The sequence below is a fragment of the Pan paniscus genome, chromosome 16 (assembly GCF_029289425.2).
Source record: "Pan paniscus chromosome 16, NHGRI_mPanPan1-v2.0_pri, whole genome shotgun sequence".
NCBI lineage: Eukaryota > Metazoa > Chordata > Mammalia > Primates > Hominidae > Pan > Pan paniscus.
In genome coordinates this window covers 48,343,748-48,367,597 of record NC_073265.2, presented here as the reverse complement: position 1 = coordinate 48,367,597, position 23,850 = coordinate 48,343,748, and the positions used below count along the sequence as shown (strand labels likewise).

At 38.0% G+C, this 23,850-nt stretch overlaps 1 protein-coding gene across 13 annotated transcripts in view; it reads right to left on the bottom strand.

Moving 5' to 3' along the window:
- Nucleotides 1-5,765: 5,765 nt before the first annotated feature.
- RNF111 (ring finger protein 111) overlaps nt 5,766-23,850 on the bottom strand; it is a 163,866-nt gene continuing 145,781 nt past the window's right edge. For 5 of the 13 annotated variants that reach the window (XM_063596689.1, XM_055098276.2, XM_055098275.2 and 2 more), the window contains 7 exons: nt 20,893-21,241; nt 17,920-18,045; nt 16,386-16,512; nt 12,411-12,503; nt 11,034-11,129; nt 9,546-9,649; nt 5,766-7,414 (listed from right to left, as the gene is read on the bottom strand). In XM_063596689.1, the coding sequence (XP_063452759.1) occupies nt 7,297-7,414; nt 9,546-9,649; nt 11,034-11,129; nt 12,411-12,503; nt 16,386-16,512; nt 17,920-18,045; nt 20,893-21,241 (1,013 nt within the window). In that variant the 3' untranslated portion in view covers nt 5,766-7,296. Of the gene's footprint in view, nt 7,415-9,545; nt 9,674-11,033; nt 11,130-12,410; nt 12,504-16,385; nt 16,513-17,919; nt 18,073-20,892; nt 21,242-23,850 lie in introns of all 13 variants that reach the window. The other 8 variants (XM_055098273.2, XM_063596685.1, XM_063596683.1 and 5 more) reach the window with 3 other exon arrangements.

The following is a 23,850-nucleotide window of genomic DNA, read 5'->3' as shown; positions in this document are numbered from 1 at the left end:
AGATGTTTTAGTGCACTGAAGTTGTAAAATATTTTTGCTTTATGTTGATATGTTATCAAAAGATACAACCATAAAAGTGACAATGCTTGCTTACTCATAGGGCTTTTTTATGAACGGTAAAGGTGCTTTCTTATGTATTTTTTTTGGTCGGGGTCTTGCTCTGTTGCTCAGGCTGGAGTGCAGTGGTGCAATCACGGCTTACTGCAGCCTCGAACTCCTGGTCTCACACCATTCTCCTGCCTCAGCCTCATGAGTAGCTGGGACTACAAGTATATACCACCACTCCCAGCTAATTTTTAAAAATTTTTGTAGAGACAGGGTCTCACTGTGTTGCCTAGGCTGGGTATAGTGCTTTTATTAACCGACTTGACATTGTCAAAATTGAGTAATTGAATCTGTATTAACACGTTTTATTTTATTTTTTATTTTTTGAGAAGGCGTCTTGCTCTGTTGCCCAGGCTGGAGTGCAATGGTGCAATCATGGCTCACTGAAGCCTTGACCAGCCAGGTTCAAGTGATTCTCCCACCTCAGCCTCCTGAGGATCTAGGACCACAGGAGTGAGCCACCTCACCGAGCTAATTTTTTTATTTGTAGAGAGGAGGTCTTGCTATGTTGCCAGGTTGGTCTCAAACTCCTGAGCTCAAGAGATCCTCCTGCTTTGGCCTCCCAAAGTGCTGAGATTACAGGTGTTAAAAATGAAGATAATATTTCTTATTTTGTACTTCTCACTGTAACTAACCTAAAACCTTACACACAAACTTCTTCTTGTTTTGAGACAGGGTCTCCCTCTGTCACCCAGGCTGGAATGCAGCAGTGTGATCACAGCTCACTGCAGCCTCAATCCCCCGGGCTCAAGTGATCCTCCTACCTCAGCCACCCGAGTAGCTGGGACTACTCGGCCGGCTGATTTTTAAATGGTTTGTACAGATGGGGGTCTCACTATGTTGCCTAGGCTGATCCCGAACTCCTGGGCTCAAGTGATCCTCCTGCCTCAGCCTCCCAAAGTGCTGGAATGAACCACCATGCCCAGCCCATCCATAAATTTCTTTTTTTCAAATATCACCCTAGGAGGCCTGGCATGGTGGCTCATGCCTGTAATCCCAGCACCTTGGGAGGCCAAGGCAGGTGGATCACCAGGTCAGGAGATGGAGACCATCCTGGCTAACACAGTGAAACCCCTTCTCTACTAAAAATACAAAAAAAAAAAAAAAAAAAAAAAAAAAAAAAAAAAAAAAAAAAAAAAAAAAATTAGCCAGGCATGGTGGCGTGTGCCTGTAGTCCCAGCTATTTGGGAGGCTGAGTGGCGGACGTTGCAGTGAGCCAAGATCACGCCACTGCACTTCAGCCTGGGTGACAGAGTGAGACTCTTGTCTCAAAAAAATAATAATAATAATAAATCAATCACACTGGGAAACGGAAAGTTCTTTCACTGCTGATTCCTCTGAGAATATAAATCATTTTGCACATGCGCTTCTCTATATGCAAAGCTTTGGTTTGGGGGGAAAAGTAAATGTGTTCAGAAAGCTTGTGCTAGGTATTCTAACAAAACAATGGGGCTTGTTTTACCTCACTGTGGTGGATTAAAGAGTGCCCCCTTTTTTTTTTTTTTTTTTTTTTAGTGCCTTCTGTGAACAGGTGTAATCTATTTTCTCTCTCCTTAAATTTGGGTTAGCCTTATTATTTACTTTAACCAACAGAATGTGATAGAAGAGATGCTGTTCCAGTAAGAGGATTGGGTCTTAGGAAGCAGTTTATTTCTCCCTTGGAGTCCTGCGTCACCACCATAGAGACCCAAGCTATTCCTTTCTAGAGATGACATTGAGAGAAATGCCCAGTGCATTATCACCTGTCCTAACCATCCCAGCTAACGCGTCAGATATGCAAGGTGAGGCCACGTGGACACTGTCTCAGTAGAACTTGCAGCTGAATGTAGCCACATGAGGAAACGTCGTACCACAGTGAAAGATGAGCTATGCCTGCCCAGCACTGCCCAAATCACGCAACTGTGAGCAAATAAATGTGTTTTATAAACCACTCAATTTGGGGGTGGTTTGTTACAAAACAGGTAACAAATACACTTACCTGGGGGCATTCCAAGTCGTTGCACCAAATAAGCTTTTCGTTTGCTGGAATAGTCTTATCATCTTGGTTTCACAGGGGGATCACAGTTTAAGAAAACATAGCACAGTATCTGAGATTTCTGATCATTTGTAAACTGAATTCTCAATGATGTTATCCTGGTAGATTTTTCATATGGGAAATTTGAGTTGCCTTCATCATTTCAAAGAGATATTTTGGCATTTGGTTATCTCCTGCAGTTAAAAGAAATCATCTGGTGCTGAACTATGGATCAGATGTAATTCAAAGCCTTAGGAAGCACTGAGGCCAGTCTGATAGAATGTTTGCCACAATCACTTGAGTTCAGGAGTTTGAGACCAGCCTGGCCAACATGGTGAAACCCCGTCTTTACTAAAAAATACAAAAAATTAGCTGGGTGTGGTGGCAGGCACGAGTAATCCCAGCTACTCGGGAGGCTGAGACAGGAGAATCGCTTGAACCCGGGAGACAGAGGTTGCAGTGAGCTGAGATTGCACCCCTGCACTCAAAAAAAAAAAAGAATTTTTGCCCACAGAAGTTTACATGTTTGAAGCTGGGTCTTGATATACGGGATAAGAGTGTTTTCACAATTTGTACACAAATCCTTGGCTACACCTTTCTTCAAATGGTGGAACCTAGTTCACCACCTCGAGTATAGCCTGCCCTTAGTTACTCTCATTTCTTAGAATGTGGCAGAAAGGACAAAGTGTAACTTCTGAGACTAGATCAAAAAGTGGCATGTGGCTTCCTCTTGGCTTTCTCTGGGATCAGTAGTTCTGGGTAAAACAAGTTACCCTGTTGTAAAGACATTCTAGCAGCTCTCTGGAGAGGCTCCTGTAGCAAAGAAGTGAACTCTCTCAGTAGCCAGTGAGGAGCTGAGACTGCCTGTCAACAGCCTGGGGACTAAGCAATCTTAGAAATGGATTGTCCAGACCCAGTGATGCCTTCAGATGACTTGTAGACCAACAGTGTGCAGAAGGGTAGATTTTTAAAAGGTTAAAAAAAAAAAAAAAAAAAAAGACCAGCCAGGTGCAGTGGCTCACATCTGTACTCCCAGCACTTTGGGAGGCCGAGGTGGGCAGATCATCTGAGATCAGGAGTTCCAGACCAGCCTGGCCAACATGGTGAAACACCATCTCTATTAAAAATACAAAAATTAGCTAGGTGTGGTGGCATTTGCCCGTAATCCCAGCTACTAGGGAGGCTGAGGGAGGAGAATTGCTTGAACCTGGGAGGCAGAGAGTGCAGTGAGCCGAGATCGTGTCACTGCACTCCAGTCCGACAGGGCGAGACTCTGTCTCAAAAAAAAAAAAAAAAAAAAAAAATGACTGCAGCCCCAACAGTCACCTTGACCTTGATTATAACCTCATGAGAGACCCTGAAGTAGAAATGCAAAACGAGGCTGTTTGTTCCTGAGTGCCTGATTCACAGTAACTGAGATGTTTGATGTGTAAACCACTAAGTTTTGGGGTTACAAAGTGAAAACTATTGTATAACAACAGATAAAGCTTTGGGGAGAGACTGGGCTTTTTTTTTTTTTTAAAGAGACAGAGTCTTGCTCTGTCACCAAAACTGAGTGCAGTGGCGCAATCTCAGCTCACTGCAACCTCTGCCTCCCAGGTTCAAGCGATTCTCCTGCCTCAACTTCCCAAGTAGCTGGGACTATAGGCATGCACAACGTCCAGCTAATTTTGGTAAATTTTTTTAGTAGAGATGGGGTTTGGACAGGCTGGGCTCAAACTCCTGACCTCAGGTGATCCACCTGCCTCAGCCTCCCAAAGTGCTGGGATTACAGGTGTGAGCCACCACGCCCAACATTGTATATACTTCTTAAGAAAATATCTATGACTGAGAAAAAAATGACATATTAAATATTGTGACATGTGAAGTTTTCAAAAAATATACATATATATACTGGCCGGCCACAGTGATGTGGTGGCACGCGCCTGTGATCCCAACTACTCTGGAGGCTGAGGCACGAGAATCACTTGAACTCAGGATGTAGAGGTTTCAGTGAGCTGAGATCGTACCACTGCACTCCAGCCTAGGCAAAAGATGGAGACTTTGTCTCAAAAACAACAACAACAAATATACATATATATATAACAACACAGTATGTGTGTGTGTGTGTGTCTGACACACATATACTGTGTTCCCAGAGGTTTTGGAAGTTAGAAACTAGGATGTATTTTCTACAGATTTAAACTATTCCCATTTATGAAACACTAATAACAAAATATCCTCAAGAGCTTATATTTTAGTGTTTCATCTAGTTACAAATAACAGTTGTGGTTTTTTTTTTGAGAGGGAGTCTGGCTCTGTCACCCAGGCTGGAGTGCAGTGGCGCTATCTCAGCTCACTGAAAGCTCCGCCTCCCAGGTTCACACCATTCTCCTGCATCAGCCTCCTGAGTAGCTGGGACTACAGGCACCCGCTACCCATGACCAGCTAATTTTTTGTATTTTTAGTAGAGATGGGGTTTCACCGTGTTAACGAGGATGGTCTCGATCTCCTGACCTCATGATCTGCCCACCTCAGCCTCCCAAAGTGCTGGGATTACAGGCGTGAACAAGTAACAGTTTTTAAAACAAAAGTAGTTTTCTCTAAGTCAACTGTTATGGTTCAAATGCTGAAGTGTGCTAGCAGCTAAAATAAAGTCACCAGAGTAAGAAAAACGTTTCAAATTATCAGTTTATCACAACTGTTATGGTTCAAATGCTGAAGTGTGCTAGCAGCTAAAATAAAGTCACCAGAGTAAGAAAAATGTTTCAAATTATCAGTTTATCACTTGCATTTAACAACAATAAAAATAAGGACTTGCTAACAAAAGAATTTTAGTTTTTATGTATTTGGACAGCTATCACTGAAATGTTCATTTTGACATATAAGATGCAGCAGGATATGGAAGACACCAAAACAAAGCACAAAAAGTCAAAATGTTCAAAGTCATTTTCTTCCTTACTTTCTTCATTACTTATCACATTTTTCGATAACTAATGGCAGTAGCTTAATAAGCTCCTATATTAACAATTCAGGTTTATGTCACAAATACTTTTATTAAATAAATTTCAAAGTAACGAAGCTTTGCCTACATTAAAAAAATCAGTAGCAATTATAAAACAAGTCAACAGGTAGTCGTGCATCTAAATCTGATGTAATATTCAAAAATAGAGAAATCCACCTGTGCTTTACTTATATCTGGGGGAACGTCAAGAGGACTCCATGACATACAGTTCTCCCCATCTTACACTTCTTCAGTCCCTTGGCACAGACCCGGGGTATTCCAGTGGCAAAGTAGTACATCCATTACAGGCTACTTACTTAAAGGAAGACAGGCTACTTGCTCTTTTCCCCAGTAAGATGGCAGACATAGGTCACTGACTCCTTCACTCTCCCCTGACCTTCTATAACCTCGGTTTAATCATAAGGTATGCTCTTTAAATCCATCGTCCATCTGCACACATACTATGTTGAAGCCTGTTAACATTGACAACTACTACAGTGTAACATTTACTAATAGGAAGAAAAGGGCAAGTAGTCATAACTGAATGAATATAAATGTCAAATTATGCAAATGTCAATTTGAGTGAGATCACTATTGTTGAATTCCAAGATGTTTAATGTTTAATGTAAACTGTTTTTATAAAAACTAATTATGAAACACAAAGACAATAGAAATATAAGTTATTTATTAATCAATCCACTTACAAAGCAGGTGGCTTAATGCAAGCTTATTGACATCTTCACATATGATCCATGGGAACATGTCCTCCACATACAGACAGTGATATTACTGACTGGATGCATTTGCAATCTGGGGCATATTAAGCATATTTAAACAAATAAAATTAGGCTATCCTGTATATGAAAGTATCTTGATAATAATATGCATCCTGAAGTAGATTAAAACTTCCTCCAAAGGAGAAATGTTAGTATGTTAACTTAACTTTATATTCTATATTATGCAGTAAATCTTAACTATAGAAATTAAAAATTTTAAATCAGTGATCGACTCTTGGTAATGTATGAAGTGGGAGTATATAACCATAGCAACAGTAGGTTGACAGTATAATTTGTGCCTCACAGTATCTGCAGATTTACTGTTTTCAAGTTTAGAGAGAAATAAAACAAGAGACATGTAGATTCAGCTGACTTTATTTATCTTTAAACTAATAAAAATCCCTTAAAAGGGATCCTGGGACCTTTATAAGTTCTATGAATGCACAGATACCTGCCAGTGACTTAAATTCCAAATCTTGACTTAACGTGTCTACAAAATCAATGTAAGCAGATATCTTAACTTTTCGTGCTTAGCAGAAGACAACAAATTCTACATGTCTTTTTCAATTTCCCTAAAATTTTGTTAAATCTGCAAGTATGTACAATCTAGCTAATTGAAATTAATATTTAGTGTTCATCAGAGCTGTTTCACAGCAGCAAAAACTGAATCAGGGAAATAAAATTCTAAATGATGTAGGCAAAAGATAAATGCAATCAGAACAGCAGTCTAAATGTATGATATCAATATTCAACTCTTATCTGCACTGTGTTGAAAGGAAAAGGATACACCAAGAAAATTTATACTGATCACTCTGGTGATGTGACTACCACCTGCATCTGATTTATATGGGTTGTATTCTGTTCCCAGTATTAAGGATGGTATTTAACTCAGAACTCCATATAGTAAATATACAGCAGCCATTTTGTCCTAATTAAGGAATGTCTTAATACACAATATTATCATTTTCTAGAGGATCTTTATACATTAAACTAAAGTACATGATTGATTAAATTAAAGGTTAGTAATGGATAAAAAATTCATAATTATCAAGGCTTGGTACTATGTAAAAAACAAAAAGACCACAAAATTCTACTTACTAAAGCAGCTAACCTTGCCTGCAAGTTTAGGGTCACAAGCCCATAATATGTGCAAAGAAATGCAATACAAGGAACCATGCAAAAATACAGTAAAATGATACAGAAAAATGTCAAATCTAGAAAAAAAAGCTTTTATAAATACATCAAAATCAACTGTATACATAAACTGTAGGTCTAGCATTAGTTGTACCATATAGCAGAGCCAGCACTCTAAGTTCAATGCTTCCAAATCTGCGCAGGTAAGTCATGCCATCTTTGGTTGACTGCAGTACCAGGAAGGATGGGAATGAGAGGGAGGGCAAGAGTTCTGAAACATGGTGTCAACTTTCACTTGGCAGCTGGGCCTCAATGTCCACTCTGCATATGGGGCACTTCTTATTGGTAATCAACCATTGGTCAACACACACTTGGTGGAAAAGGTGCATACATGGAAGACGTCTATTATTGGCAAGAAAACAAAAAGCAAAAATTAATTTTATGATAATTGTACGTAGTTAACAAATTATATATGTAATAATTCAATAATGTTTTGAAGGTACTAAGCATCTTCCTCTTCTATAAAAAACACATAGATTAAATTAGCACTCTGGGCAATATAATATATAAATGATCAAGATAATTAACTTTCAAAGCTACAGGACCAAATTATATAAAATCTTAAAAACTGTAAGAACACAAATTACACTGCCAATTATTCCAGTTTTGTTTTGGTACAGGAGCTGCCAATGCCCTGGAGTTAGTAGTATGTTACCTGTCACATAATATTGCAAACATATTTTTAAAAATCAAATCATCACTGTATTTGTAATGCCCTTTAAAAATACATATTATCTCAAATATATATTTATTACATCATTTAATTCTCTCTCAAAAACATTACAATTCATGTGGCAAATATATAGTAACTACACTTTCCTCACTAAAAAATGTCTTATTGTGCAATGTTATTTTCTATCAAGAATATCTTTACACATTAAATTTAAGTACATAACTGATTAAAGGTGAGTAATACTTTTTTCATGGAATAATTGTTATATACACTTAATATTGTGCTACTGTTTAATAGGTAGGTTAAAAGGAGATGTAATGATTTGTTTGTTTACATCATGCCAAATTACCAATTAGAAATTGAGAAATAAAGCCCCCAAGCAAGATAGGGTAACATTAAATCTGAGTGTTAACAGTGGAATAAAAGTTACTGACTCGTGTCCATTTCTACTTCTAGCAACTGTTAAGAGTTTTTATACACTTTTCAGACTTCCTAATATCTTGTTAAAATAATAGCTTCAAAAAGTATCCCAATTATTCCTTGAACAGTATTGTCAATACTGTAAAAGCAATTAAGTTCCAAATTTATAAACCTTCATTAGAAATACAGTGTGCAAATAACCTTATTTGTCGTATGGTAGACCATTTTTTTCTCAGCCAACTGAAGAGGTACGACAAAGTTATCCTTATAAATTAGGGCAATAATATTACTACAAGGTTCTGTTATATATGATATAGAACCTGTTTCATATGGCATTATGTTAACATTAAAAAAAAGAACAGGAAGAAAACAATTACTTAAGTGATTATGCAAAGTAAATGCCTAAAATTAATATAGGGTTAACATATTAACATTTTCTAAACAACAAAGGTGCAAGAAGGGAATAGTCCTACTAGTTTAGAGGAAATTTTATGACAAAACCAGTTTATAAAAGATGCTATAGCCGAGTGCAGTGGCTTACGCCTGTAATCCCAGCATTTCGGGAGGCTGAGGTAGGTGGATCGCTTCAGCCCAGGAGGTGGAGGTTGCAGTGAGCTGAGACTGCTGCCCTGAGCCTGGGCAAGAGAAGGAGACCATCTCCCAAAAAAGGAAAAAAAAAAAAAAAGATGCTGTAAAACAGACTGCATAGGACTAATCTGGATCCCTGTTTAAGTTTTGAAGAACACATTATAACTTTCTAGGACCTCCAAAGCCTCTCAAATTCTCATTTCTGCAAGATTTACAGAAGACAATTTTGACTACGAAATTTCCCTGGCCAAACCTTGTGTGGCCCTACAATAGGCAGTATATTTCCCACTCCCATGTTGGTAACATAGATACTTTAATCTTTTATTGTTTCACTCGCTAGATGAAGCCAGTTCTACGTGCCAGAAATTGGTAACAGTATATGCCAAGAGTAATCTTTATTTGGTTTCCAGTTTACTTTTACTCTTTTTTCAGAGACAGGGTCTCACTCTATTGCCCAGGCTGGAGTGCAGTGTGGTGTGCTCAAAGCTCACTGCAGTCTCAAACTCCTGGGCTTGAGCCATCCTCCTCCCTTAGTCTCCTGAGTAGCTGGCACTGCAGGTGCACACCATCACATGCAAATAATTGTACTATTTTTCTTTTTTGTAGAAACAGAGTCTTGTTATGTTGCCCAGGTTGGCCTCAAACTCCTGGCCTCAAGAGAGCCTCTGGCCTTGGCCTCAAAAAGTGCTGGAATTACATGTGTGAGCCATCATGCCTGGTGTAATTTACTTTTCAAATAAAATCCCATGTACAGTTTTGACAATGGATTTTAGATAATTAATATCTAGTTACCTCACATCTTCACCTTCCTCTAAAATAGACAAACAGATAGTACATTTTTCCTCTGTGTCTTCCTCAGTCCCTTCTTCCCCATCTTGTTTGCAGTGCAGTTTCCTCTGTGAGAACCAATCAGTTGTTACCTTATTAGTAGAGATGACATTATTGAACAACTGAGTAAAGTCTGTGTTTATTTGAAAAACAAAACAAAACAAAACCACATATTCACCCGCACTTTTTTCCCAGGTAAGACTGTCATAAATAAATGGATGAATTAAGTGACTATCATCAATTAAGTATATTTTTAAGACCCTCTAATAATTGGGATCAAAAGCAAAATCAAATTTAACAGAAATTCATTCACTTAAAAGCTATTACTTTTAATCCACAATGAGAATGATAAACAATATAAACTATTTTTATCCTACCATGAGCATAAATAAGTTTTATTTTATTAGTGAATGTTTCAAGTAACATCCATTTAAATTAACATTAGTTACAGTATTTAACTTGGACAGTTGAAAACTTGAATGTACTGGTAATACCTCAATACTCTTTGAAAATAGATGAAAAATACAGAGAATAGTAATTTTCACACTTTATGATTATTCTTTACATAGTATAAAGGAGTCTCCAACCCCTGGGCTGCAAACCAGTACCAGGCTGCACAGCAGGAGGTGAGTGGCAGGTGAGCGAGCATCACTGCCGGAGCTCTGCCTCCTGTCAGATCAGCGGCAGCGTTAGATTCTCATAGAAGCGTGAACCCTATTGTAAACTGTGCATGTGAGGGATCTAGGTTGCATGCTCCTTAAGAGAATCTAACTAATGCCTGATGATCTGAGGTGGAATAGTTTCATTCTGAAACTACCCCCTCTGCCACCTATCCATGAAAAATTGTCTTCCATGAAAACTGGTCCCTGGTGTCAAAAAGGTTGGGGACCGTTGGTAGTGAGCATGGTTTAAGACACGTATTTAACATGTCTACCCCATAACTGTATAATGCTATACAAGCAACTGAGGGTAGAGTAGAAGAAACATACATCAATAAACTGTCCGTCAAAATAAATTGCTAGTTAAAAAAATTACAGTACTGCCATATGATGGAATTCTGCATAAGCTATTAAAAATAATAAGGGTGATCTGTGGGAGCTAATATGGCATGAAAGGCAATCTGCAAACTCTGTGGTTATCATCTCCTTTTGTGTTTTTTTTAAAGTAGACAAAAATATATATACATATGCACATTATTAGAAAATGCTAAAAAATATCTAGAAGAATATCTAAATCCTTAACTATGATTTCACTTCTGGGAAGAAGGACTAGGGTCTGCAGAGTAAAAAACTGCAAAGTATATATTTTTTATACTTTCCAAAATTTTTAAACAATATGTATGCATTACTTCAATAAAAATGTCATTGCTAGAGTCTACAAATTCAAAAAAGGTATATATTACATTTATGCCTTTCAGTAACACTCCAGAAGTTTCATAGAATAAATTCTTACCTTTTTGTATTTATGTGGATATGTACATCTTTCAATTGTCCCCTGGGATGCTCCACGATTGACATTTCCTAATCTTTCTTCCAAATGAATCAGTTCCTGAAAGTGAAGAATATAATGACTGGTAAAAGCCAAGATGATTATTCCTTGAACAGAACTGTCAACATTGTATAAGAAATAAACCTCCATACTTAGAAACTTGCAATATAAATACAGTGTTCAAAAAAACTTACACATGACAAGTGGTTACTTATATATAAGTATATATATAAAACAGTTTATATGTTGCCCAGGCTGGTCTCAAACTCCTGGCCTCAAGTGATCCTCCCACCTCGGCCTCCCAAACTGCTGAGATTACAGGTGTGAGCCACCATGCCTGACTTAATGATTCTCATAGACAGTAAGGCAAATGGTTGTTTATCATGTTTTCCTCAGCCAACTGAAATGGTACAGCAAAAGTTATCTTTATAAATTACAACAATATTACCACATGGTACTATGTAAGTCAGTATGTATGTATGTATGGAGAAGATGAAATAATTCTAGTAAATTAAGGAACCAAATCAAACAATAGTTCTAAGTCACACTGACTCCAACTTCCAAACTGACATAAAAAAAACACAACGGGGGCCGGGTGCGGGGGCTTGCGCCTGTAATCCCAGTACTTTGGGAGGCCAAGGTGGGTGGATCACTTGAGGTCAGGAGTTCAAGAGCAGCCTGGCCAACATGGCAAAACACTATCTCTACTAAAAATAAAAAAATTAGCCGGGCGTGGTGGCGGGCACCTGTAATCCCAGCTACTCAGGAAGCTGAGGCAGGAGAATTGCTTGAACCCAGGAGGCGCAGGTTGCAGTGAGCTGAGATTGTGCAACTGCACTCCAGTCTGGGTGACAGAGCAAGACTCCATCTAAAACAACAACAAACAAACAAACAAACAAACCACAACAAAACTTTAAATCCCATTCGAATGATTTGTTCTTCCTGAAAATTCAAACAAGACTTTTAGCTACAAAGGGAATTACTTAAGTTTCTTTTTCTCTACCGATTTCTCTAAAAATTTAGCTGAGTCAAAAACATTCCGTTCCCCACCACATTTAATGGTATAGTTACATATCTAACATTTATATTGATTTAATACATTTTTATATTCTTCTATATTAGATATTTTCATTTACTCATCTTTAAATATTTCGGTAACTTTTGACCCTAAGATTAATAATACTTACAAATATTTCTGTAACTCCCAGAAGCAACATCAGAAAATCACATGTGATTCCCAGCCATTGTAGCAGCCCTACACAATTGTGTATAGTAGTGTATATATACTCTCTCTGCATTAAAGATACTGTGACAAACATATTCATTTATTTCATTACATACCTCAAAATTGCCCCTGAAAGGACCTCTGAATGATGTTCCATCCAATCCTGATGAAATGTAACGGATGTGAGGATAGCCTGCCATATCAGGAACCTATTTCAACAGAAGAGATAGGCTAAATCAATTTTAAGAATAGACTTGTGATTTACTGTTAACATTGAATAATTCAAGACCCTCAGTGTTTTCAATTCAACTGCTCATAAAATTTGACTTCAATAAGAATACATAACTCCAACTAAGCATTCTGTAACAGGTTTAGGTTTCTGTTAAAATAGAACCTAACTCTCCAAAATGCCCAAACTTAAGCCTGAGGCTCTTAGTAGCTCAAACTTGAAAAGAGTAAAATTGTCTTAAGATCCTGTCCATTTCAGAGAGCTTTATTAAAACAAACAAAAAAAAATGCACACAATTTTCCAACAAAATTCGACTTCAAGATAAGTTTTTTACTTCACTTCTGTTAAGCTTCCTAACAGCCAAAGTACCCTATGCCTTTTTTGCTTGATTCTATTAGGGAAACTTTTAACACTGTTTTCTAATTTTTTGTTAGTTATAGTCAATCTTCATTATTTATGGATTACATATGTGTGAACTGACCCACAGGCTAAAATTTACTTGTAATCCCATAATCAACACTTGTGCTTTCAGAGTCATTCATGGATATGACCGGTGGCAAAAAATTGCAGTTGCCCAACATGCAACTCTGTTCCCAGCTGAGGTAGAACAGGGCTCTGCCGTATTTGAGCTCCTACTATAAACCAGTGTCTTGTTTGCAGACTGTTTAGTGCCACGTTTTTCACAGTTTTGTGCTTTTTGTTGGTGATTGTGTTGTTTAAAATGGCACCCAAGCATAGAGCTGAAGTGCTGTCTAGTGTTCCTAAGCAAAGAAGGCTGTCATACACCTTATGGAGAGAATAAGTTTCATTCAGGCATGAGTTACAGTGTTGTTGGCCATGAGTTCAATGTTAATGATTCTACAATATTTTTTAAAGTTGTCTTTAAGCAGAAACACACATAAAAAAGGTTATACACTGATTAGTTGTAAACAGAGGTTTGCAAGGGTCCCATATTTGCTAATTCAGTGTTTGCAGCAACTGTATAGATCATAACTGCCATGCATAATGAGAGTATTAGGAAAGGGCATTTCTGAGATACAGCACCATTCTTCCATCTTTATAAATAAATCTCTGACATTACTTTTTAATTAGCCTACACTGAATCACAACATACTTTAAGCAGAATTTATAGCTTTAACGGACACTTCATATGTGGAAAAGAATTTAAATAAGCAATAACTTTTAACCTTCAATAGCCTATTACTTAAATTATTTACAACTTTTCTTATAACCAAGATCATTACTACTCAGCAGATAACCCAACCTCCTAAACATCTTCAAAGAAATCGGAAAGGAACTTCTGCATCCCAAATTAACTAAATCTTCACTTACCCTGAAAAGCCTCTCCTCCCTAGTCTCTTTCCTCCAGCCTTTATGGATGAGCTTTTCTCCTATTCGAACTCAATCCTTATCACCCGCTCCTCCCTTCACCTGTTCACCCTGGGTCATGCTTACTTCACTACTTCCCACCAAGCCTCTCTCTCTTCAATATCTTCAAACAATTCCTCTCTAATGGTTTTCTGTCTTAAACCTAAAAATACCTTAAGTTTTTCCAAACCTAAATTCTCTACTAATCCTGGAATTACTGCCAACCAAATAGGGGTTTCCTTCACTTTCCCTTCACAGCCAAGCTTATAAAGCAAGAAGGCTATATTCACTGTCTCCATGTTTTCACTTCCTTACCGTACGTAATCTAAGAGGTGCCCCATCTACATCACTCACCATTACTGAACCATTCTGACACAAAAGACCAATAACCACTCTACTGCCAAATGCTTTCGATACTTTTCAAACTTTATTTTTTTGTGATGACACCATACTGACCATATTACAGTTCACCCTTGAACAACATAAAATGGGTTTGAACTGCATGGGTCTGCTTACATGTAGATTTTCTGCCACCTCTGCCACCCCAGAGACAGCAAGATGAATCCCTCCTTTTCCTACTCTTCAGCTTACTCAATGTGAAGACAATAAGGAAAGAGACCTTTATAATGATACACTTTCACTTAACGAATAGTAAATGTATTTTCCCTTCCTTATAATTTTCTTAACATTTTTTCTCTACTTTATTGTAAACTATCATTATCTATTGTAGACTATCATTATCACGTACTTATAACATACAGAATATGTGTTGATCAACTGTTTATTTTAGCAGTAAGGCTTCCGATCAACAATAGACTATTAGTAGTTAAGATTTTAGGAACTCAAAAGTTATACTCTGATTTTCGACTGTGAGGAGGGTCAACACCCCTAACCTCTGCATTGTTCAAGGGGTAACTGTATTTTCTGATATTATTTTAACTGTGTTTCTCAACTTTTCAAGTCAGTTCTCAGAATCCTTTGTTCAAAGCATAGTATTATCATTTAAATACAGTATTGTCATTCTCTAAGGTTTTTTCACCCTCTTGTCACTCTGCACATTTTTCCTGAAAACCTAATCCTCTTCCATGGATTCATTACCTCCATATACTGACAGATCAAAACATATCTTTAACCCAAATATCTTTGGAAATCCAGACCACAGGCTTAACTTCCTATTGGACATTCAACTTTCATACAGATTCAGTACATCCAAGACCTAACTCACCTAACCCCTTCACCCAAACCCTAAATATCTCTCAAATGTGTATCATCATTTTTATGCCAACTACACTTGCCTTCATTCAGGCATTCATCAATATTTACCTCTTCTACTATAATGTCCTAACTGGTTTCCCACATTTACATCTATTTTTCCACATAACTGAGGAGGTGATCTAACTATAATCTGATTAAATAACTCTAAAATCATAAATTTGATCAGGACATTTCCCCTTCAATGGTTCCTGAGTTCCAGTTTCTTGGTAGAACAGTTTTATTTCTCACTGCTGCCTGACCCTCACTCCTAAAATTAGAAACACCAGCTTACTTGGAGTTCCCAGTGCTTGTGCTATTTGCTACATCTTTACATGCCGTAACCTCTGCAAGAGCACCATTCCAAAATCCAGTCTGCTTAGAAGTCACATGTACCAGAAAGCTTCTCTGAAAGCTTTCCTGCAGTGCCTCTACCCACAACAACACAAAACGATTCCCTTTTCTGTACCATTTATATAACAAGTATGTAATACAAACAGCAAACGCAATGTATGTTTTGCTGAACTTGTCCTTTAGCACTTTACAAAATCTGAACCTGCTTAAATCAGATGTAGAGAATTAGTATAATCTTTCTGCAGATTAGAAAATCAGGCTGGGTGCCCTGGCTCAAGCCTGTAATCCCAGCACTTTGGGAGGCCAAGGTGGGCAGATCACTTGAGGCCAGGAGTTTGAGACCAGCCTGGCCAAATGGTGAAACCCCATCTCTATTAAAAATACAAAAATTAGCCAGGCATGGTGGCACGTGCCTGTAATCCCAGCTACTTGGGAGGCTGAGGCAGGAGAATCACTTGAACCCAGGAGGTGGAGGTTGCAGTGAGCTGAGATCATACTACTGCACTCCAGCCTGGGTGACAGAGTGAGACTTGTCGAAAAAAAAAGAAAAAAGAAAATCAAGTATGACTGCATCAGAACGGATCTATTACCACTTACGGCAAAATAACTGAAGCACAGTATACTCCTGACAGTGGATTAAGAGTATCTTGGTATACAAAAAACCCCACACTTTTTTGTCATGTCGTACATTAAGAGTACATGTTACGATGCAAATTATACGTGCAGATTTTAATACATCTAATACCTTTTTATAGCACAATTTTAGCTAACAAGATTACTCTCAAATTCTATTAAAACATCTATATTAATATAGTGAAATATTTCCAATAAAATATTTAGAAAAGGAACTTTTAGAACATGTCAAAATTTTGAAAATTTTCCATTTTACCATTAAAGGAAGAGCTCCTAATTGTAAGTGATGAAGTCGAGGAGGTGCGTGATAATGGGCCAAGTGAGGATGCAATGCACCAGGTGTATAAGTAGCTGCAGTCACTCCAGCTTCAATTCCCAGTTCCCTAACAAAAGGATGAGAACAGTTTAATCCTCCTTAGGGTCTCTTTTTTATCAACAGACATGGGGAGTCATGTTTACACTTAAAAAAGTAATCTAAGGTTTCTTAACTTACAAAGCTGAGGAAAGATAATTTAGCCCAAAATATTTAACTAATAATTTCAAATTTATTTTAGAACTGAAAGCTCTAAAAACTTAAATTTTGTGACAATGAGGAGCAAAGCATTTCTACTTGGTTTCACATCTTACAAAGGAAGGAAATATATGGCTACGAAGTTCCCTTCCAAGATAAAAGTCTGATTCTACTTGAGGAGCATACAACATAGAATTTACTTTTTTGGTGTATCTGAACGTTACAGATGCTCTCTGGGTTTTTGTTTGCTATATATCATCTCTTGGTTGTTGACATTAAGGACAACTAGAATAGCAAACTCTTCTACACCTTATAAAAGAAGGGCAAACAAAATTTTAGAAGGGGTAAAACTGTTATATGCTAAGTCTTCATTTACTTATTCTCATTTTATGTTCTGCCTCAAAAGTCATTGTGGTTCAAGATCTCAATGAATGCCCACACACAATGGATTCAGAAAATTAATCTAATGAAAATCTGCTTCCACCTATCTAGGAAAGACCACAAGTCTAGGAGAAGGCAGGCTAAATTTCCCTTGTCAATGGCAGGTGAGGGTGGTGGAGCAAATCTGAGTACAAAGGTGGGGGTCAGATAAAGAAGATGTGAAAAGTAAGATCAGTCGAGGGAGTCAACTTTGGTAGTAACCCTGAAGAACAGGAAAAAAGGTCCACGCCTCTTACTTACATGGGAACTCTAAAAAACCTAAACTCACAGGAGAGAGTAGCATGTTGTTTACCAGAGGCTGGGGAGAGGGTGGGGGGTCATGAATGAGGAAAGGGGAGATGCTGGTCGATGGGTACAAAGCTTCAGCTGGGAGGAGTAAGTTCTGATATTCTACTGCACAGCATGGTGACTACAGTGAAGAATAACGTACCGTATATTTCAAAACTGCGACAAAAGAAGATTTTAAATATACTCACCACAAAGAAATGATCAATATTGGAGGTGATAAATGTGCCATTAGCCTGATTTAATCATTTCACAATGTATGTATGTATTGAAATACTATGTTGTACCTCCAAATATATACAATTATTATTTTTCAATTAAACATAAAATAACACCTAAAAAAAGTACTACTCCTGCTTGATATGGTTCCCTGCCCCAGCTCCTATTCTTTCCTCTCCAAACCTCTATCTGCCCAGAGGCAGTGTCTCAGTTAAACTGGGGATTAGGTTTCTCCACATCACCCTTCTGCAAAGCAATCAATCACAAGGCATCTCTTCCAATAGTTTTACCACAAGCTGTGAAGCACTGTTTTGAAATTAAAGAAGATACTGACCAGGCAGACCTCTCTGGAGCCTGTCGAGGATGTGAGGACATAGTCTGAGGCACATGAATATGATGCCCATGACCATAGTTTGGGTGCATCCTATGTGGATGGGGTGGGGGGCGTTCATGTGCCCGCCTGGAAACACAGAACACAAAAAGACCACTGGAAATAATTGAATAATTGGTTATTTCTTTTCTTAATGTAGAAAAAAATCCCTAGTATTAATACTATAAACATCTATAGATTAGTCATAAAATAAATTTTATAATAAATTATAAAAACATATAAAATTATTTGTTAATAAATCAAGAAACCATCACCTCCTCCATAAATTCTAATTGCTCATTTATTCCAATGCTTCCAATTCAAATATCACCCAAGGAAAAAGGTAATTTTAACATTATCTTGTATACCTTCTTTACAAGTGATATTTTAAATAGGAGAATAATAGGAATTAAATAAAAATAAAGTTTTTAAAAATTAAATACCCCAGGCAAATGTTGCAGGCACAAATAAATTATTGTATATAAACATTAAAGCAGGACAAATTGAAACCTTAATTTTGCTTCATTTACTCTTATACTGTAAAGACATTCAACCATTTTAATGGATGAAAGTTTAAGAGAAAACAATGTTAACCTTGTGCATTTTTTTTCAAAACACATGTAATACAAGTTAACACACCTAGGAAACGTGTATTTAGCTTGATTCATACTTTTTTTTTTTTTGGAGAGGAAGTCTAGCTCTGTCACCAGGCTGGAGTACAGTGGCAATCTTGGCTCACTGCAACCTCTGCCTCCCAGATTCAAGCAATTCTCCTGCCTCAGCCTCTCAAGTGGCTGGGACTACAGGTGCATGCCACCACGCCCAGCTAATTTTTGTATTTTGAGACGGGACAGGATGTTGGCCAGGATGGTCTCAATCTCTTGACCTTGTGATCTGCCCACCTTGGCCTCCCAAAGTGCTGGGATTACAGGCATGAGCCAATGTGCCCAACCTCCATTCATACTCTTTATTCTGCATCCCAGTTTACTGTATTTTCTCTTCCTAAAGTCAGTTAACAGAAGACACTAAAAACAACTTAGTTTCAGGGATTCATTTTTTGCTTCTTTTTTTTTTTTAAGCGGCAGAATCTTGCTCCAGGATCAAGTGCAGTGGCACAATCATAGCTCAGTGTAACCCTGAACTCCCGGGCTTAAGTGATCCTCCCACCTCAGCCACCTGAGTAGCTGGGACTAAAGGTGTGTGCCACCATACCCAGCTAAGATTCATTTTTATAGTCTAATTATTTTATATTAGTTTTTAACACAATTACAGATTTTGCATGTTTATTCTAAACAACAATTTGCCAGTTACTGGAGGATAAGACTGTTAAACTGGCAATTTTCTATATAAAAGGTTACTATATTAGAATGGCAGCAACGGCCAGAGATTTGGGATACAATCTTAAATGACAGAAGTAAAACAAAAAGTTACACAAGAGAGCTGGATCATTAATTAGATCAAGAGTTTGGCAAACAGGTTATGTGAAGGGTAAAACGGGAAATTTTTTCAGCTCTACAGGCCGTATGTTCTCTGTTGTAACTACTCAGCTTAGCCTTTGTAATGTGGAAACAGCCACAAACAACAGACACTTTTTCAGTTTGTTTGTAACTGAAAAACTGCAGCTGTTTTCCAATAAAATTTTGTTTACAAAAATCAGTAGGCAGAATTAGACCAATAGTTTGCTGATCTGAATATGAAAATCAGATCCTGAATAATCAAAAGAAAAAAAATGATTTTCATAAACTTGAAGTACAATATTTTCACTGTCATTCACTGAAAATTCTATTAATACTTTCCTTCCCTCTCGTTAGTAACATTCAAATCTTTGATATCTTTAGATCTTATTCCTCAGAATCATCAATTTTAACACTGATTTTTACCACACGATATTGCAGAAACACACAGACAAAAGATTAGCTCACATCAGACCAGTCTGGGTACTTTTTTTTAATTGGTTTGCATAAAGAAATTAGCCTGGGTCATATGGTAAAACTGGTCAGATTTTACTAAATAACCTGGTATAAACTTGTTTTTTCAACACATACAATTTAGGGAAAGGCAGGGGAAGGTTCTCGTTAGCAAAGAATCAATTTCTTAGTGAACTGAGGATTTAGTATAGTTACTTTTTTGGGGAGAGGGGGAGAGACAGGGTCTCGCTGTGTCACCCAGGCTGCAGTGCAGTGGCATGATCATGGGAGGATCACTTAAGCACAGGAGTTCAAGGATAAAAGAACTACGGTTGCACCACTGCACTCCAGCCTTGAACCCCTGGGCTCAGATGATCCTTTCATCTCAGCCTACCGAATAGCTGGGACCACAGGAGTATGCCACTACACCCAGCTACTTCCTTTTTTTGGTGGAGACGAGGTCTCCTTATGTTGCCCAAGCTGGTCTCAAACTCCTGGGCTCAAGCGATCCTCCCGCCTCAGCCTCCCAAAGTGTTGGAATTACAGGTGTGAATCACTGCAGCCACCTATCTTTTGTTTTCTACTGTTGTTAAAGGACACAGGGTCTTGCTCTACCACCTAAGCTAGAGTGCAGTGGCACAGTCATAGCTCAGCTTTGAACTCCTGGGCTCAAATTATCCTCCTGCCTTAGCCTCCTGAGCAACTGGGGATTACGGGTATGAGCCTCACCCAGCTTATAGTTACAAGTTACATTATTTCTAAAGACTTCATGGTTTTTTTTTGTTGTTGCTGTTCTTTGTTCTTTTTTTAAAAAAAGAAAACAACAACAACAAAAAAAAAACAGTATTTCACTGTGTTGCCCAGATGGACTCAAACTCCTGGGCTCAAGCAATCCTCCTGTCTCAGCCTCCCAAGGAGCTGTGACTACAAGTGGATGCCACCATGCCTAGTTGGATTTCAGAGTTGTAAAGACCAATGGAAGTAGAAGAAAAAGCAAACTTGACTTTCTTTTTAAAAACGTAAAACATACGTTGGATGCTGCATCATCCTCCTCCTTTGAACTTCCATCCTCTGCATCACTTCATGAGGATGCAGTCTCTGTGCTGGAGGTGCTGTGGCTGGAATATGGTGCGAAATTGGCTGGTGTGTAGGAGGAAGATGCTGAGGGATTGGTGCAGCTGTACTGGCTAAGTGAGTTGGTGGTGGGGGTGCCACAGGATGAGATGTTGCATGAGAAGATATTTGAGAATGGAAAGCATGTACAGGATGAGGAATAACATAATCCACTTGAGGCGGAGGCTGAGTCTGAGGAGGGGGGTTTCCATGAGAATGCGGGCAGGCAGAAGCTTGATGATGAAGTGGCCTTGTCAAAGAGGCATCTGCAAGAAAAATATTTTGAGTATGTTACATAGGCGCCATGCAGTTGAACATATATTGCTATTATACATTCCTATTGTACTTTTAAACATATTAGTATTTTATTTTTATGAATACTTTATCAAGTAAAGTATTCAAGCAACTTGCTCCCTTCTTACAATAATCTTGGATATCTTATGTCAATATATATATTATAGTTTAACTTCACTCACAGCTTCACAACATTCTATTATATGAACACACCAAAATGTACTGACAAAATCCCCACTGATAAAAAAGAAACCCAAATGCTATGATAAATATCTGTGTATATGCTCACTCCTGCACTCACTCTTTCATTTACACACATGTATACACACATATATAGAGATCATTTCTGTAGCATAAATTCCTATAAGTAGTTGTGGGACAGAAAGAAAAAAATAAATTTAGATGCCAGTTAATAAAAATACCCTTTCCAAAAGGTTGCCATAATTAATATTTCCATCAAGAGTACACAGGAAGGGCCAGGCACCGTGGCTCACACCTGTAATCCCAGCACTTTCGGAGGCCAAGGTGGGCAGAGTCACCTGAAGCCAAGAGTTCAAGACCAGCCTGGCCAACATGGCGAAGCCGCGTCTCCACTAAAAATACAAAAATTATCCAGGCATGGTGATGCGCACCTGTAATCCCAGCTACTAGGGAGGCTGAGGCAGGAGAATCGCTTGAACCTGGGAGGTGGAGGATGCAGTGAGCTGAGATCATGCCACTGCACCCCAGCCTGGGCGACAGAGTGAGACTCCACCTCAAAAAAAAAAAAAAAAAAAAAGGAGCACACAAGAAGGCCTGATTACCCCCACATTACCACTAAATTTTTAAAATAAATGCCAATCTGAGAAAAATCTTTTATTTCTTGACCGCTTATATGTCTTCTCAGAATTATCTATTTACATGCTTAGCCTATTGTATTACTCACCTTTTTCTTATTGACTTGTTAAGTATTATTTGCATATATGGAAGCTCTGTCATAATAGGGTGTAAACATTTTTCCACTGTCTCTCTCTCTCCCTACCCCATGTCATTATTCCTGTGCTACATTAAGGTGAAAGAGGCATATTTGTTTCCCATCAAATATGGACGTAAAGTCCTTAATAAGATGGCTCCTACCATTTCTTCATTCTACATCTTTATGTTTCAAAGAGACTGCTGAAAAATCTCTCTGAGGAATACACATCTTCCTTACTCTTAGAGATGTGCATCTACTTGACATGTAAAAAAAAAAAAAAAAAAAAAGTTTGTCTTAGATTTCAATACAAATTTCATTTTATTGGAAGATGTTCTTGGAAGTCTGATATAGACCAACAGCCATTCTCTAGTTTCATTACAGAAGTTTTCAATTTTTAATGCTTTTGATTCATTCAGCAAGGGCAGAAGTTAGGTAACAATAACTCAACTATATTTTCAAAGTATGCCTTGTTAGCATGTACTTAAAGGAAACTTTCAACAAATCTAATTTTTAAAAGTTGCAAGACAAATTTTTAAACCAATTTTCTAAAAGTTCTGTTTTCAAATCAATGCTTTACTCTTCAAGAAGGCACAAAGCTCAGTAGCTAGCTCTTAATCATAAAAAATGAATCCACTATGTTTTATGATTGTTAACTATCCTTTCTCAAATTCACAGCATTTTTTCTAGTTGCAAAGTTTTATATTTGTGTAATCATTATACAACATTCACAAATATTACAAAGCAAGAAGTTTTGTTTCAGAATGAGTCAATTTATTTAACTACTCTTCAGACATCACTTTAATTCACTGTTTAAACAAAACAGGTTGCTGACCATTTTAAAAGTGACATATTCCACATTCCCAAAAACCCTTTCCCTTCCTCTATTTGTGTTCCCAACAGTTAAAAAAAAAAAGTTCTTGATATTGTTTCCTAGACGTTCAACATATCACTTGCAGATGTAATACTATGCTTTATTCCAACATTTACTCACTGCATTCCCATAGCTTTACAGTGTAGACCATTTGCTTTATGATTAATCGTAAGTAGCCTTACCTATACCTCTTTTTTTTTTTTCTTCTTTTTTTGAGAGGGAAACTCGCTCTATCGCCCAGGCTGGAGTGCAGTGGTGTGATCTCAGCTCACTGCAACCTCCATCTCCCAGGTTCAAGCAATTCTCCTGCCTCAGCCTCCCGAGTAGCTGCGATTACAGGCACCTGCCACCACACCCGGCTAGTTTTTCTATTTTTAGTAGAGACAGGGTTTCGCCATGTTGGCCAGGCTGGTCTTGAACTCCTGACCTCAGGTGATCCACCCGCCTCGGCCTCCCGAAAGTGCTGGGATTACAGGCGTGAGCCACTGTGCCTGGTCTTTTTTTTTTTTTTTTTTTTTTTTTTTTAAGAGACAGGTTCTCACTATGTCATCCAGGCAGGAGTACAAGGATTGTTCACAGGTGTGATAACAGCACACTACAACCTTGAACTCCTGAGCTCAAGCAATCCCCATGCCTCAGCCTCCTGAGGAGCGGGAACTACATGCTCATACTACCAAGCCAGGCCTTACATATCTTCTCAATACATCTTATTAATAAGATAGTAAAACTTTTAAATAATAGCGTTTCAAGTACAG